Source organism: Mercurialis annua, linkage group LG4 (assembly GCF_937616625.2).
Source record: "Mercurialis annua linkage group LG4, ddMerAnnu1.2, whole genome shotgun sequence".
NCBI classification, from domain to species: Eukaryota; Viridiplantae; Streptophyta; class Magnoliopsida; order Malpighiales; family Euphorbiaceae; genus Mercurialis; species Mercurialis annua.
This window is the reverse complement of record NC_065573.1, coordinates 20,997,945-21,014,782: the sequence shown is the minus strand read 5'-3', so window position 1 is coordinate 21,014,782 and position 16,838 is coordinate 20,997,945. Positions and strand designations below refer to the sequence as shown.

General features: G+C 29.1%; 2 protein-coding genes across 2 annotated transcripts; one reads left to right on the top strand and one right to left on the bottom strand.

Moving 5' to 3' along the window:
• The first annotated feature begins 386 nt into the window (after nucleotides 1–386).
• Nucleotides 387–2,255, top strand: LOC126679583 (ubiquitin-60S ribosomal protein L40-like). Its single transcript, XM_050374636.2, has 5 exons — nucleotides 387–523; nucleotides 615–701; nucleotides 835–937; nucleotides 1,893–1,959; nucleotides 2,080–2,255. Exons 1-5 carry the CDS (start codon nucleotides 421–423, stop codon nucleotides 2,104–2,106), a joined length of 387 nt encoding a protein of 128 aa, XP_050230593.1. The 5' UTR covers nucleotides 387–420; the 3' UTR covers nucleotides 2,107–2,255.
• A 3,977-nt stretch (nucleotides 2,256–6,232) lies between these two features.
• On the bottom strand, nucleotides 6,233–9,879 carry LOC126676746 (1-aminocyclopropane-1-carboxylate oxidase homolog 3-like). The gene is made up of 3 exons (XM_050371017.2): nucleotides 9,367–9,879; nucleotides 8,298–8,672; nucleotides 6,233–6,597 (listed from the first exon to the last, which is right to left on the bottom strand). The coding sequence occupies exons 1-3, from the start codon at nucleotides 9,808–9,810 to the stop codon at nucleotides 6,337–6,339; spliced, it is 1,080 nt and encodes a 359-aa protein (XP_050226974.1). The 5' UTR covers nucleotides 9,811–9,879; the 3' UTR covers nucleotides 6,233–6,336.
• Nucleotides 9,880–16,838: the final 6,959 nt, after the last annotated feature.

Genomic DNA, 16,838 nt, shown 5'->3' with positions numbered 1-16,838 from the left:
CAACCCAACTTCTGTTTTACTTTGTTTGTTGTTTGATTGTGTTAGTTTATTAAAAGCTTTGCAATATGTAAAGGTTGTTTTTGTTTACCGTTCTGCGAATCGTGTTGCTCATTCTCTTGCTAGAGCCACGAATTCTTTGCTAGGACGAAGGTTTTGGGTCGATGAGCCTCCGCAATTTTTGTGTGATGCTTTGTTAGCCGATCTTCATTAATATATATCCTTTTGATTGTCAAAATAAAAAAAAAATTGCTATGCATTTCAATTAGCTGGGCGTGTGGCTAACCCGACTCAAATTTGATGAAAGTAAAAGACCCATTAATTTGAGTCCATCAAAAAGCCCACATACAATCACTCTCAAAACCCTAGTACTATAAAACCCATCTGATACCATTTCGATCCCTAGCAAGAGAGAGAGCAAAAATGCAGATATTCGTGAAAACCCTAACCGGAAAGACCATTACTCTCGAAGTAGAGAGCAGCGACACCATTGACAATGTCAAAACCAAGATTCAAGACAAGGAAGGTATTTGTAATTATCATTATTATTATCGTTTGCTATTCTTAATTCTGTTTGGTTGCTGAGAAAACTAAATCTGTTGCTTGAATTTGCGTAGGAATTCCTCCTGACCAGCAGCGTTTGATCTTCGCTGGTAAGCAGCTTGAAGATGGTAGAACCCTAGCTGATTACAATATCCAGAAAGGTAAATTAGCCTAAAGATCCTCTTAGGTTTTGTTTGGAAAATAATTATTTGTACAAGATGTTAATTTCATAGAAATCGTATCGGAATTCTTGCAATTTAGGCTTATGTTTGTTTGTTTATGATGATTATGCAGAGTCGACTCTTCATCTCGTGTTGAGACTCAGGGGAGGAATTATTGAGCCTTCTCTTATGGCTTTGGCTCGCAAATACAATCAAGAGAAGATGATTTGCCGCAAGTAATGATCATCTCTCATTAATTTATTTCGTTTATGTTTTTATTGTGTTTCGAAGTTGTATTCAGGATCAAAATGTGTATATAGCGTATTTTCCATAATTTCCATTTTGCGAGTTCTTTAAGGGGATTTATTAACTTCTTTGCTATGTATTGTGCATCTGAAGTCAAACTAGTTCCCGATATGAATATCCATTACTACTTTGTCAGCTTGGACTTTTTACATTCAGTTGATTTTCATGGGTGGTACATTATCCTGAGTTTGTTATGTGTATTTTTTGCATCTGTATCCGTTAAATCTACTGTTCTTTTCCTTGTTATTAGTGATTGAAATAAGCATTTGAATTTGTATGCCCAAGGAAAGTGCTTTCTAGTTGTAGACTGTACTTACATAATGAGTTACCTTTAGTGGGCTGTGATTAATATAGTATAAAGTGCCTCCTTGATTGATCTTAGTATATAAATTTTGTGCACAGTTAGAACGGAGTTTGACTACTTTTGTGGTCACGTTTGATGGACTACTCCTCCTTTGATTTTTAAACAGGAATGGAGGGCATCTTAGTCCTGACATGAACTTTCATTCTTAATTTATCAACTGGGCAGATTTTCTTGCAGTTGATTTTCTTGCAGTTGTTTTTCTTGCAGTTGATTTTTTTGAATAGCTGATTGATATATATCATTGGTTGTTTTTTTGAAATTGTTTGCATATTATGATTTATGTAAGCACACAAATTATAACTGCTAACAACTATTCTCTTGTGATTTTGGTTATATTTTGGATTCTCTTCAAAGCTTATCTATGAAGTTCACTAATCAAGATATATTGTCATTTCGTAATTAAACTATTTTGTAGAAACAAATGTATGTGTCACTCATCTTCAATTTGATCTGCTGTACCTATGGAATAGTTATTTTCTGCACCCTTGATTGATCTTCCTATTTTATATTTGGTTATCTAGGTGTTATGCACGTCTGCACCCAAGGGCTGTAAACTGCAGGAAGAAGAAATGCGGTCACAGCAACCAGGTGCTTTTCTTATTGATCTCAAGTTTTGCGATTGTTTTTTGTCCGTCTTTGGATGCTGGAATCTTCGCATTTATTTTCTTCAGTTGTGCTCATGTTTTATTTTTCACGTCTTTCTTGCAGTTGAGGCCTAAGAAGAAGGTTAAGTAGACGATTCATTCAAAGTTGTCAGTGTTAGATTTGGACCGTAATGTATGTTTTTATTGTTTCAAACAGGTGTGATGTTTTGATTTAGTTGAAACCGACTTTTATCATTTTTTTTAATGCTTTTAAATGGTGCAAGGATTTTTATTTTGGAACTTAAATCTTCATACATTTTCTTATTACATTGAATTGATTTAACAACAATAATATGCTAAGTTGCCGACTGTCTTTACAATGGATAAAAATCTTTGAATTCCTGGAAAATATATATAAGAGATGTAAATTGCATATTGTATCTTTCAATTTCCGGCACTTATTTTTTTTAATTGCTTGGTTACTCGTACATTGGAATTTATTCGGAACTCTTTTAATATATAATCAATTATTTTAATTAATTTTTAAATTTTAGAATTATTAAATGAAGTTTGAAGTAGAAATCAAACATAACTAATATTGGATATATGCATGACTCAAAGATATCACACAAAGTTTTAAGAAGCTTTTGCAATAGACAATTAAACTTAATGTAACCGTATGTTTAAGAGAAAATTACACCATATAACTCAATTTTTGAAATTTTTATGTTATTGACTCAAGAATTATTTTCTTGCAAAAATCTCTCATTTTTTAAAAATTATTTTCATGTCTACCTTTTTCAAGTTTTATTCCTTTTCTACCCTCTCCCTAATGTACTGTTAGAGTTTAGAAAGCAAAAATTAGGTGCAGTGGCCGGTGGTTCTGATCGGCGATGGTTGAACTGTCGGTGGTCGAAACAGAATCAACGGTGGTCCTTCAAACGTGCATCCCCTGCACTCAATTTATCATCTCTTCCAATTTTTTCTCTTGTTGGTCTATTTCTATCGTTGCCGCTACTTCCGTCGGCAATGCGGCAGGTCCTCCGTCAAAGGCTTGTGCTTTTTGATTCCTCTTATGTTCCGCACAAAGCATGTAAAAGAAATGGTAGTTTTTCTATAGATCGGAAACTTGTCAAAAACACGACCTTTCTAGAAGAAAAGTGTGAAACTGCATATTTAAAGATCTTTCCATGTTTATCGAATTCAATCGCAGCAAACTTGTCAAAACCAATTTAGGTTGAAGTTATCTATTATATTAAGAAAAGAAAAACAGAGAGTGAATTTTATAACTTTTCACGGTTTTAGCATTACTCAAATTCTTTCAGAACTGGATTGGACTGGAAATTGAACCATATGCAGCAGAATTGGGAAGAATTAAAAGTGTATTTAGAAACAAGAAAAGTTTAGTAGAGAGGATAAAGTAGCAAATGGACCTTCTGTAAAGTTAAGTGGCAAAGGCATGTGAAAGATTATGTTTTGGGCTACGGTGTCTTTTTCAGCAACAGTTTTGGTTGTGGCCTCTTTTACCTATGTTGCTAAATTTGGTTAAGAGCTTTTGATAGCTAGAAGAGTATAAATCGACATTTTGGTTGAGTTAACTGATTTTCTTTGAATAGAAATGAGCTCTGCAATACATGGCATCTACGATTTTTTGCAGTAGAGATATAAATTAACTTAATATAAATTTAAAATTAACTCAATATAAAATCGACAAGTAACCTGATGTTAACCTGATATGAATCTATATCAACTGAACTATTTTAATTCATTTTTTTTATAAAATTTGTCTTACTGCTCTTTACAATTTTAATTGACGTTTTATAGACACAATTTTGAGATTTGGTGTAATATACAAATTGAATATCTCTTTTAAGTGAAATGTATTTGATAATCTATAAAACAAAAAATCAACCTGATGTGAACCTAATATGAACCTATATCAACTTAACTATCTTGATTCAGTTTTTTATATAAAATTTGTCTTGCTGCTATTTACAATCTTATCTGATATAATTATAGAGAGAAATTTGAGATTTACTGTAATATACAAATTGTATATCTCTTTTAAGTGTATTGTATTTAACAGTTTATAAAACCAAAAATCAACCTGATGTGAACCTGATATGAACCTATATCAACTGAACTAATTTAATTCATTTTTTTTATAAAATTTGTCTTACTACTCTTTACAATCTTATCTGATATTTTATATAGAGAGAATTTTGAGATATAGGCTATTATAAGAGTTGAATAACTGTTTTTTAAGTGAAATGTAAATGTCAGTCTATAAAACTGAAAATCAACCTGATGTGAACCTGATATGAACCTATATCAACTAAACTAATTTAATTCATTTTTTTTATAAAATTTGTCTTACTGCTCTTTATAATCTTATCTGATATTTTATATAGAGAGAATTTTGAGATATAGTCTATTATAAGAATTGAATAATTGTTTTTTAAGTGAAATGTAAATGCCAGTTTATAAAACTGAAAAGCAACCTGATGTGAACTGGATGTGAACTTATCAACTGAACTAGTTTAATTCAATTTTTAATAAAATTTATCTTACTGTTCTTTACAATCTTATCTGATATTTTATATAGAGAGAATTTTGAGATATAGTCTATTATAAGAATTGAATAAGGGTTTTTAAGTGAAATATAATTAACAATCTAACCTATATCAACTGAACTATCTTAATTTAATTATAAATAAAATTTGTTTTACTGCTCTTTATAATTTTTAATGACATTTTATATAGAGAAAATTTAAGATTTAGTATAATATATAAATTGAATCTCTCTTTTTAAGTGAAATGTATTTCACAGTCTATAAAACCAAAAATCAATCTGATGTGAACCGGATATGAACCTATATTAACTGAACTATCTTAATTCAATTTTTAATAAAATTTAAAATTAATTATTTACAGTACATACAAACATCTAATCTACTAATTACAAAATTAATAATGAGATTCTTTCTAAACATTCTTCTTAATAACATGAGTTCAATTCTTGTCCAGTATTGAAAATAACAGGTTTCTTCAACTCAAATTTAAAAATGATGACATCTTTTATTTTTCATATCACCTAGTCAATGATCAATCTCAGCCAAAACGCCACTGTATGAGCTTCTTCTTGAGTTGGTCAGCTAGTGTAATCCATGAAACAACAACAGTGCATATCATTATACAATTTTGGATTGAAATACATATGAATCAGAGTGTAAGAAGATTTCATTACATTAGTAACGATTTTCAATCTATTTTTGATTTTTATTTTACAGAACTCTTGTTTATTTTTTCACTTCACCATTGCAGCTGTTGCTTCCATGGCTACCGTCTTCGATTTGGGTGAGTAAAATTTTAACATCCGCTTCATCCTAGCCGCTGTCGACTGTCGTCGAATGATTTCATATCTAAAAATTGATACAAATCTAGTCGGAGTTGGTGAAATGATTTCATATTCAAAAATTAAGAAACAAACCTTTGACGTCAACGGATTTCAGCCGGACTGCTGCTATAATTCCATCTCAGTCTACCACCATCCCTGCCGTATGTCTCCTTTGCTTTGTCGGTGGCGCTTTGACGGGCTCCAAATATTAGTCTGCGCGGAAGGTCACTCTTCTAGATTCAAGATCAGAAGTAAGGGCAACTCTGTCCTATTTATTATAAAACAATCACATTTTTGGGTTATGAGGGAATTGTGAAAACTTTCACATGTTTTTGAGAGATTACTGCTAAATTTAAAAAACTGAGGTAAAAACATTAGATATAACCATTTTTAGGGGATTTATGTAAATTGCCCTATGTTTAATGATAGCATATATGGATGTGCATGTATCATGGAGATCTCCGAACCCGAAATGAGAACGCTTTTGTACTCTCAATTTGATATTATCTGCAAATAACAATTCAACAATAGGAGTCCAATAATTTATTCTTTTTAATTATTAGTTTTTTGTTTTTTTTTGTTTTCAAAAAAGTTAATTTGACATGATATTCGACTTTTCCTATAATTGAACTTTAGACTTGAGTTTAAAAATAACTATTTGATGACTCCTACATCAATTAACTCCAAATTTTATAATTTATGGATAGTGGAAATTGCGATAGAGAAATTTCTAATAGATTTAGTTTAAATAAAAAATAGAATGAAATCGAGTCGAGCCGATTCATGAATTATTTGGTATCCATTCAAAAAATATGTAAAATCAATTTGATGTTAATTGAATCAAGTTTGAATTTGAGCTACAAATGGGTAATGGATAATAATAAGATGGGTAACAATATGAAATCATTGATCTTTTTTATTACATTAATAGCAGAACTTAACGAAGAATATTGCAATCATATTATTAATGGTAATAATAAGATTTTAATTTTCTATTTTAATTTTTTGGACCAATGATTTGGTATCAATCCCTTTGCTATAAAGATTTTCATGAAACTCTTGCTGTGTGAAATTCCTGTAAATAGGTGGTTTTTCAGGCGATAATAGCTCTGGTAAAGGTCCATAATAACCATCTCCTTTCCACTTAGTAAGATTGAAAAATTCAACAATTGAAATTCGTGGTTCCTTTGTTGAGTTAGCTAACACTCTATGCTGCACACTTTTGTACTCTCCATTTGATATTATCTGCAAAACACAATTTAACAATGTCCTCCAAATGTAAAACAATAAGAGAAGCCAGGGTAAGTTCAATCCACACAAAATTATGCACTACCATTAATTAGGCTTAATTTCATATATATTAATCTAGATATCTATAATTTCAGGTCAAGTGAATTCGATCATTTTTATTGTTTGACGTTGATTTAGATAAATTTGACCCGATTTTAGAAGTCTATTCAATTTGATCTATTTAATTTTGAGACACTTTATGAACTAGAATGATTCAGATTGGTTCTTTCTCATCAGTTAATATTGATAGGCCAAATTCATCTTAAAGTCCCTATACGTTTATATTTTTATTTATCTGGTCCCATTGTCAAAATTTTGTTTTTATCTAGTCTCTGTATTTAATTTATTTCGTGTTTCTAAGTCATTTTTGATGAAAAAGGAGATGCACTACACTCGCGGTGGAACGCACGTGAGGCTGAATTTGAAAAGGGATCAGATAAATAAAAATCTAAAAGTTAAAGAATTAGATTAACAAAAATTTGAAAGTACAAGAATCAAATAAAAAAAATTAAAAGAGCATGGATCTATTGAATAGAAAACTTAACCTATTAAATCAAATTCACTTAATCAGTTCCTCACGTGGTAACAAATATAACGACAATTTTCCGTCCAAAAAGAACCTTTTAAATAAAATTTGTGAAATTTTAAGATCTAATGTATACAAAACTTTGAAAAAAGACCATATAAATAAAATAATGAAAGTACAAGGGTCTCATGTGGATTAGGCCATATCAATAAGAAGCAAAATGCTTTATAACCCAACAAATTATATCACTTTTTATTTTTTTCTTATGTGTTAAACTTTTATTTGTTCAATTCTCTTTCAAAATGTATAGCGAAAATACGAATATTTAATCTCTCCACTATTTTATCTCCAAATCAGGTGGGATAAACTGTGCGGTACAATTTGGCGGGTCGTGCAATACTCCAAAAAGAATGTGCATTCAATGCTTCCGAATTACTACTTCTCAAAAACAAAAATGCTTCCGAATTAAAATGGGAACAAAATTTATTTTAGCTCATAAATTTATGTAAAAAATTATTTAGATTTAATTTCATCCAAAGTCAAATAGATCTAGAGATCTACTCCCTCCGTCCCAATAGAGTTGTCCACTTTGAGAAATTTTTTTGTCCCAAAACTCTTGTCCACTTTCAAAAAGTAATTAACTTTTACACCCAATTTTTCTATATTACCCCTATAAAAGATCCACTAATGAGTAAATTAAAATTAAATAGTAAGTGGACCCTATATTAAATAGGGGTATGACAAGAAAAGTAAGAAAAAGTTTACAAAACCTATAAACAATAATTGCTTTTTTTAAACTGTGTGATAAATGTAAAGTGGACAACTCTATTGGGACGGAGGGAGTATTATTTTATCTCAAATGGATTTATTTTTAGATTTAATTATTCATAAATATCAAAAAGAGTTACTTTTTTTTATTTACATTCTAATCTTTTTAAAAATGTCAATTTTGGTCTAATTTTTATAATTACTGTATTTTAAATTTTTAATCGTAGTCAATTTTTTAAATTTTTTTATAAGGTCAAACCATTTTTCTTTATTTATAACCAAATCCTTTCATTTTGTGAGTTGCAGTTTAATTTTGATAAATAATAGTATTATTCAAATTCAAGGTTAAGTTAGTATATACCTGAAGAAAGTCACCAACATTGATTATCAAACCACCATTGACATGCTTCACATCCACCCATTCATCACCATGTTTCACCTGCAACCCTCCGATCTCATCCTGCAGCAGCACAGTCACCACTCCGGGGTCGGTATGCGGTGTGATCCCCACCGTCAGATATGGCTCCGGACAGTACGGATAGCAATGCCCCAGCATGACCCTAGCTTCACTAAATGTCAACTCCTTAAACTTCCCTGCTTCCAACCCTAGCCCTTCACTCAGCAACTCCATCACATTCTCAGCCACCATTTTCGCATTTGCATCCCATTCAACCGCCTCTTTCCGACATATCTCAGGTATCTCCTCCATATTAGCCGCCACGGGCCCCATCCATATCTGCATCGTAAATGTTAAATCGAGATTCAAATCAAAAATTAAAATTAAAATAACGTTTTGGCACTGTTAAATCGAGATTCAAATCGAAAATTAAAATTAAATCGAGATTCATCGTAAATACATGAACTTTCAAAATTTTGAAATTAAAGACACTGACACTGTTTTGGATGTAAAACGATACCGTTTTAGATTAATACGGCACCATTTTGGATGTAAAATGACACTATTTTTAAAAAAAAAACACACACGTGGTCTTAATTGTAAAATATTGGAAAGTTCATGTTAAATATTTCAAAATTAAAACATTATGTTAAATACCAAAAACACGCAAAAGTTGATAATTCTTTGTGCATTTAAGCCTTATTAATATTGTATCAGATAAAGTGATTATTAATGATGATTTAGAAGATATTATAACAAAAGTAATTGAAATTAATGGAGGTATAATATTTGTATTTTAAATTGACTATTCAACCTAATATAATAAATTTATTTATATTTTGTAACATCTAGAATAAAAACTTTAGCTAACTTGGTGTGCTGGAGGGTGTAACTGTTAATTCTAGACTATTTAATATATTTTTATGTGTAATGAATTAAATTATTAATGAATGATACACAGTTATTAATTTATGAAGCAAAATTTGATAAATGAGTTTACATATAGTATAAACTTGGTTGATAACATATATACCTGCAATGAATCATGCCAGCAAGCAGCTTTTGAACGGTAGAGATCATTATTGCTTGTATACATTACACCTTGTGCTTCATCGCGCTTATAGTATTTCGATTTCACTTCATAAGGCAGCATGTGAAATGATTTCATGGATTTAAGTGTTAAATCAAGTATCTGTTGAGAAATTCCGTGGTTTATCACTTGAAAGAAGCCCCAGTTGGTGGCAGCTTCTTTCACTTGGCTGATGATTCGGGCTCGATGGTCTTTGGAGTTCATGTAAGCTAAGTCGATGATCGGAATATTTGTTTGAGTCTTCATTTGGTTGAAGTCGGGCAGAGATTCCGGTGGATGAATGAACATTTTTGGGATTGTTGTGATGCCGGAATCGGAGAGGCCCTTCACGCCGATCTTTGATTCGTCGAATTTCTTCAACTCTTCTATTCGATTTGTATCTGCCATTTTTGTGTTTTTTGTTTTTCTGAGTGATTGAAGGTACTTACTTAAGTTGCATATATTTATTTCTTCAGTTGTGCACGCTTGGACTATATACATAATAGGAATCCAATACTTTATTCTTTTGAATTATTAGTTTTTGTTTTTTGTTTTTTTAAAGAAAGTTAATTGACATGATATTCAACTTTTTCTATGATTAATTTTAGAATTGAATTTTAAAATAATTATTTGATGACTCCAATCACATCAATTAATTCTAAAATTTATAATTTATGAGGAGTGTGTAAATTGTGAAAGAGAAGTGTATAATAATTTAATTGAAAATAAAAAATAAGATGAAATCCAATTGAGTCCATTCATAAATTACTACGTATTCATTCGAAAAATAGTTAGGATCATCTTGATGTTAATCGGATCAAGACTGAATTAGAACTACTCGACGAATCGAGTTCAAATATTACGATACTTGACTCGACATTTTTAAAGTCTAATACTATGGTTAATTATTTTTATTCTTATATTTATAATAAATATTTTTATATTTTTTTTAAAATTAAATTTTTAAATTTCCATAATAATAATCAAGTCAAATCGAGTTGCTTTCAATTTTTAATTATTCTATCGTATTCGAACTCTACCTTTTTAAGTAAAATAAAATTAATTTTAAATCATATTTCAAATTTCAAACTTTGAATTTTAAAATCGGGCCAAATCAAATTTCAATCTAATATTATTTCAATTCGAATTTACTCAATTTTTTTTGCCAATTCGAATTTACTCAATTGCACACTCTTAAAAAAATCTCATAAAACATACTTACATGATAAGACAATCCTTTTTTTTATGATTGGAAAAGGAGAACGTTCGTGGGAGAAATCGAATCCACGATCTAATAGTTGCTGTCCATTTATATCATTTAAGGTATAGCTTACCATAATAAAAACAATAATAAACAAGCAATGCTCGATTGATTAACACATTAACTATTGAATTAATTTATGTGTGAAAATAAAAATAGTTAGGTGGTAGAGGAACAAAATTCTGAAACGTTGAAAATAACAGGATTGAAAAGAAAGAAAAGGTAGAAGATGAAAAATTGAAAAGTGCGATAAGCTCCACTAGCAAATTCGGCAGGCCTGAAGTGGGTCTATACCTAATCACAAATTAATTTATTAATTCTTATGTGTCATTTAGGTAGTTTAAGCATTTAAAAAGACTTAAACAACAATTTGCTCTCTCAATTTTTAAATAATGAATAACTAACACACATTTATAAACGCACCTTATTTTAACTTTTTTTTAAAAAGAAATGCGCCCTTCTCCACGCGGTTTAGGAATAATTATACAACGCAATACTTGCGCCACGTTGTTCGTGTAATAAACCTATAAGGCGTTAACTATGTGTAAATGTTTAATGATAAAAAAATAAATAATAAATAAAAATTCCTATCACAAATACTTATTGGTTTGTTGTAAAATAACGTTGCACATCCGTTGTGTGAGATAAACACTCGCGGTTTAGATCCTGTTTTCTTTGCCCTTGTTCCACAATTCAATTATTTTTTTCTCTCTCTATGTTTTCTATTTTAAAAAATAAATTATTTTGTCGCTCTTGTTTTTTCCCTAAGTTGATCCAAAATTTGGTTTCAATCTTTTTTTATATTTTTTTCTAAATTAGGCAATTAATTGTGTTTGTTTATTGATTATCTTTAAAAAATTTAAAATGGTTCCAAAATCAGTTGTTACACCCAAAAAAAAGATTCCAAAGAATAAAAAAAAAAGGAAAAAGTGGTTGCAACAAGCGAGAAAAGTTGAGGCTAACGTTGAAAAAAAAACCATATATTACAAATTGATGTTCGATATGGACGGAGAAATAATTTAAAGAGGAGGAAGATTATTGTTGATAATTAGTTTTTTTTTGTTTTTAAAAATTGATTGAAAATGCTATCTAAATATGAACTGTCTGAGTTTAATGTTGAGCTAAGAAGCACGGAAACTTCGATAAAGTTGCGTTTCTCGTTTCGGAATCGTTTCGAAAACTGGAAACTCTTGAACACCCGTACGAAACGTTTCGGGCTGTTTTAGCATATAAAAAAAATTAAAAATTTGTAAAAAAATTAAAATTATATCCCACAAATAAAAAAAATCTAACTAGTTACCCATAAATTTTACACTCGCATTGCCCACAATACATCAAATATACTTATTTGTGTTGAATTATATTATATTCTTTTATATATTTATAAAATTTTAAATATTTAGTATATTAAAATGAATTATTTTGTTAATTATCATAAATATTTAGATGATATACCCTATATTTTTGTTATTTACGCGTTTCCCCCACGTTTCGTGTCATTCATTTTGAAAAATTTTCGTTTCCCCGTGTCCGTTTCGTATCGTTTCCGTTTCCCGTTTCTGTTTCCGTGCTACCTAGATGTTGAGTTGAGTGAATAATTTTTGATTGAACTTGTTCCACTTTCATACACCTTATAGTGTCATTTATTCTGGAATTTATTATCTGATTTTAACATACTAATAGCTAATTTGTTTTTGATGTTTAGAGTTTTTTACTTTTTAGTATTTCAGGTTTAATGCGTCTTTTCTCTTAGTTCATGTTTTAAACTTCGTATTTATACGGTTACTGAAAAACTATTGCTAAAGCTTTATGAAATCAAATTGCAAGGAAACATGAGTTGAATGTGCTTTTGAATTAGCATTTTACACATGCTATAATTGTATAATAGCGTAGCCTCCGTAATTGACGTGATAGTCGAATAGAAAATCAAACTCTTCAATTTTTTTTTTTTTGAGAATTATCAAACTCTTCAATAACATGATACAAATACAATGCATTTTCAAAAAGAAGTGAAATTCATGAACTTTTTTGGACAATGCTTTGATCATATCTTAAAACGCACTCCAATATGATACTAAGTGTTTGCTATAAGTTATCTCTAATTTTGATGATTCACAATTTTAATTAAATAATATTTAGTGTTCTGTTTCTTAATATTCTTGATAATTACAGAAGCTAATTTGAAAGACAGTAGAGCCAGTTTTTAATCAGAAGGTTTTAGAATTGAAGAACTCAATCCAAAAGATGAATCAAGTTGGGCCGTTAGTTATTACTGGATATGCCTTTTTGTAAAGGTATGTGGATTTAATAAATTTCAAAGTTTGAAGCCTAAAATATTTTACATGCATTAAGAACATTCTTGTTTAAATTCTATTAGAGGACATTTTTGTAAAACCTGCTGACATCAGCTTGATTGTCCTGTAGTATGCACATGTGCAGAAAAGGACAAGCTGATTACACTGGAGAGAGAAACTATTTTGAGCAAAAGTTGAATAACGGTTTTTTTGAGAAAATATTTTAGGGCCATTTTGGACCATTTGTTTTATAAATAGTACATCTACTTCTTCATTCTTTTTAAGAGAGATTTTCTAAAAAAAACTTCATCTAGTGAGCGAAAGCTTTTCATGCATTAATTTATCTTTTAATCACTATATTTAAGAGCTTTATTTTTTTGGTGTTTTTTAAACTCAAATATCTATTAGCTTATATGTTTTTTTGAGGGTTTTTATAAACTGTAAAGAAAAAACTGTTGTTGAAATATTTTATAAACGCCTAGGTGATAAATTTACTAATTGTAGAGTTTCCGAAACTTGGTAAAACCAGAGGAGGAAAAATCAGGCTAAAAAGGGTAGTTTTTAGTGCTGTATTTTCAAGATTTTTGTTTCTAGCCCGCAATAGAAACTGATAGTGGAATACTCAAGGTGGGGATATCCTGGGAAGTGGATGTAAGCGGGTGATGAACCACTATAAATCTTTGTGTCATTTATTTTCCAGCATTTTATTTATTCTGCCGATTAGCTTATACTCTGATAGTATTAGCTTCACATTTCTGAAATCTGTTAAACTAATTTTAATATTTCATTTTTTTATTGATTTAAACTCAACGTTTAAAATGTTACGAAATAAATCTCAATCTTTTCATTTTTTTTGCATTTTGTAGCCTTTCGGCCATTTTATTATCTTTTTTAGGCTACAAAGTGCAAAATGCGAAAAGTTGAGATTTTATTTGCAAAATTTTAAATTGTTGGAATTTGATATGCTAATAATACGACTGTCACATATGCAAATAATGGCCGGAAAACGATTTGGGTTATAAAATGCAAAAATTGAAAAAATTATGATTTGTTTCGTAACGTTTAGAACGTTAAATTTAAATCATTAAAAAGGTGGGACACTATAATTTGATTTATCAATACCTCTTAATTTGTTATATTGATTTTATATAATTCAAATATATGTATTTTTTCTTTAATTAATTGATAAACTCCAAATCATTAATAATGTGAGATCCATGTTTGGTATTTTAATTTAATATATAAATTTTTTTGGTTTTCAATTTTATTTAAAAAATAATATTTTTTTTGACTTATCTGAAACCGAAACTTTGAACTGGAACCGGCCTAAAACTGTTCAAAAAGCACTTAAGGGCCGGTTTCAATTTTTATTAAACCGTTATCCGACCGCTACAGATTAAAACTGCCGGTTTGTGAGCCGTGACCACCTTTACTATAAGACATGTTAAATTTTGGTATTCACTAACTATTCATTTTTACTATATGTTTATCTACTGCTATTTATTTTTTCATTTCCAGTTTAGGGTCTGTTTGGTTCAGCTGTTTCTTATAGCTGATAGCTGTTAGCTGTTACTGATAGCTGTTGGCTGGTAGCTGATAGCTGATAAACTGTACGTGTTTGATGAGAATTGATTAGTTGTTACTGTTTATATATAAAATGATCGGAAAAGGCATAATTTTTATTTTTATTTATTAATTTATAGATATATTATATTGTATAATATTCAATAAAAATATTAAAAACTATTTTTTTATAAGAAAAAACGTTTAGTTTAAACTTATTTAGATATTTTTTTGATAAATTTATGATTTATTTTAAAAAATAATTAAGTTATACTTTTGTTAATATAAATAAATAATATTAAATAATTTAAAAATGATTAGAGTATTTAAAAATAATTTAAATAACTATATATATATATTAAAAAACAATATATCCTAATGGGGGTAGTTTTGTCTAAATAATTAAAAATATTGAAAAAGCTATCAGCTGTTGGCAAAAAGCTCCAAAATGAAGCTTTTCAAAAAACAGCTGTTGGATATTCAAAAAACTCCAAAAAACTTTTAGAAAATTCTCACCAAACACTTTAGTGGAGTTTTTTGAAAAGCAAAAGGTAAAAGCTCCACCAAAAAACTGAACCAAACTCCCACTTAAATATATTATTTCTTTGTTTAACCTTATACTTCTTTTTTCTATTTTAATGATCTCGGCCAATGATATTTTCAAGATCTTAGAAAACACGCCAATATAAGAGCACCACAATGAACTCTTTATAAGTCTAAAATTCTTTATTATAGAGAGTATAATGAAAAAACACTAATACAATGAACTCTTTATTTTTAAAAATAAAAATAAAGAGTCAGTTTAGCCCACCACATGTAGAGAGCCAAACCAACTCTTTATCTTAAAAAAAAAAAAGAACGTGTGCAAAAAAGAAATCTTCACGTTCCATTCTTTTTTGGCTAATCCTCTAAAAATCCCCTCACCTTTCAACCCCTTTTCGTTTGCACCCTCACCTTTCAAAATCCCCAATTTTATCCTAATTACCACCTTTCACTTTCAATTGCACCCTCGAAATATTAAATTGACCTTTTTTCACTCAAAAAATTTCAAATCAATATTTTTTATTTTTACTCATTTTCTAAATAGTACTAAATTTTAAAATTTCAACAATAAAAGCATCTTCTCTAAAAAATATTTCAAAAATTACTAAATTTCACATTCACTTTTATTTAATTTTACCGTTTTAATTCCATTAAATTAATTAAATTAGATACTATTTATAATATTTGTTGAAATATAAAGTATTAATTTGAATTTTTTGCAGTAAAAATAGGTCAATTTAATATTTAAGGGTGTAATTGAAAGTGAAAGGTGAAAATTAGGGTAAAATTGGGAATTTTGAAAAGTGAGGGTGCAAATGAAAGAAAATTGAAAGGTGAGGGGTTTTTCAGGAGATTAGCCTTCTTTTTTCTACTACAATTTATTTTCATGAACTGGCAAACTCCAAACTCCAAAAGATGAATATAATTCTGATTTAAATCATGTTTTTTCAACCAATATTCAAAATCTAATGAAAGAACTCAACATGATCCAATGATGATAATTTTTGGGAGTTTCAAGATGTTGCTATAACAAAAGCAGAAGTTGAAGATGCAACATCTGTTCTTGGTTTTGCAGGGCTTCATACTCTATATTTGAATAAAGAAGAGTTAAATAATTATCTATAGTGATTTAAAAATTGAAAAATTGAAGTTTGCAACAATTTTTCATTTTGAAAATCTGAAGATTGGTGGTCACTAATGAAATTTATCAACCAATCTAATGTCTAGTCAAGTTCTGTGAAATTGTCATATATATTGATAACTACACTAGGTTAATTATACTCCTTGTACCCTAGAATCCAACTCTTAGAAGAAGAAAAAAAACTCTTAGATGTTTGTTTATATTGAAATTCTTCGTTGAGATAGGGCTCAATTCAAATTTTGTTTTTATAATTTAACCCTAAACTTTCCAACTTTATTGAATGTATTTTAGTTTGTTTGCAGTAGCTCTACATAGTGAATGATCATGACCTTTGTTTCAATGCTGTTGGAGAAAAATGGTTAATTTTTAAAATTTTCCATAATACAATCGGTTATGCTTTGAGAGTTTATATTAAAAGTTATGTTCTTACTTCAATTAGAATGTGGCATTAGATTGGTCCTTAATCTTATACAGTCTATTTTATTTGTAATTTATTTAATAAAGTGCTCATTTTTATCTCAAAAGAGAAAAAATATTTTATTTAAGATTGAAAAATATTGTCAAACTATAAGTAGTTGTTATTTCATGATCTAGCATCTTGTATTTTTTATTGCTTAATTAATTAATCTAAAAA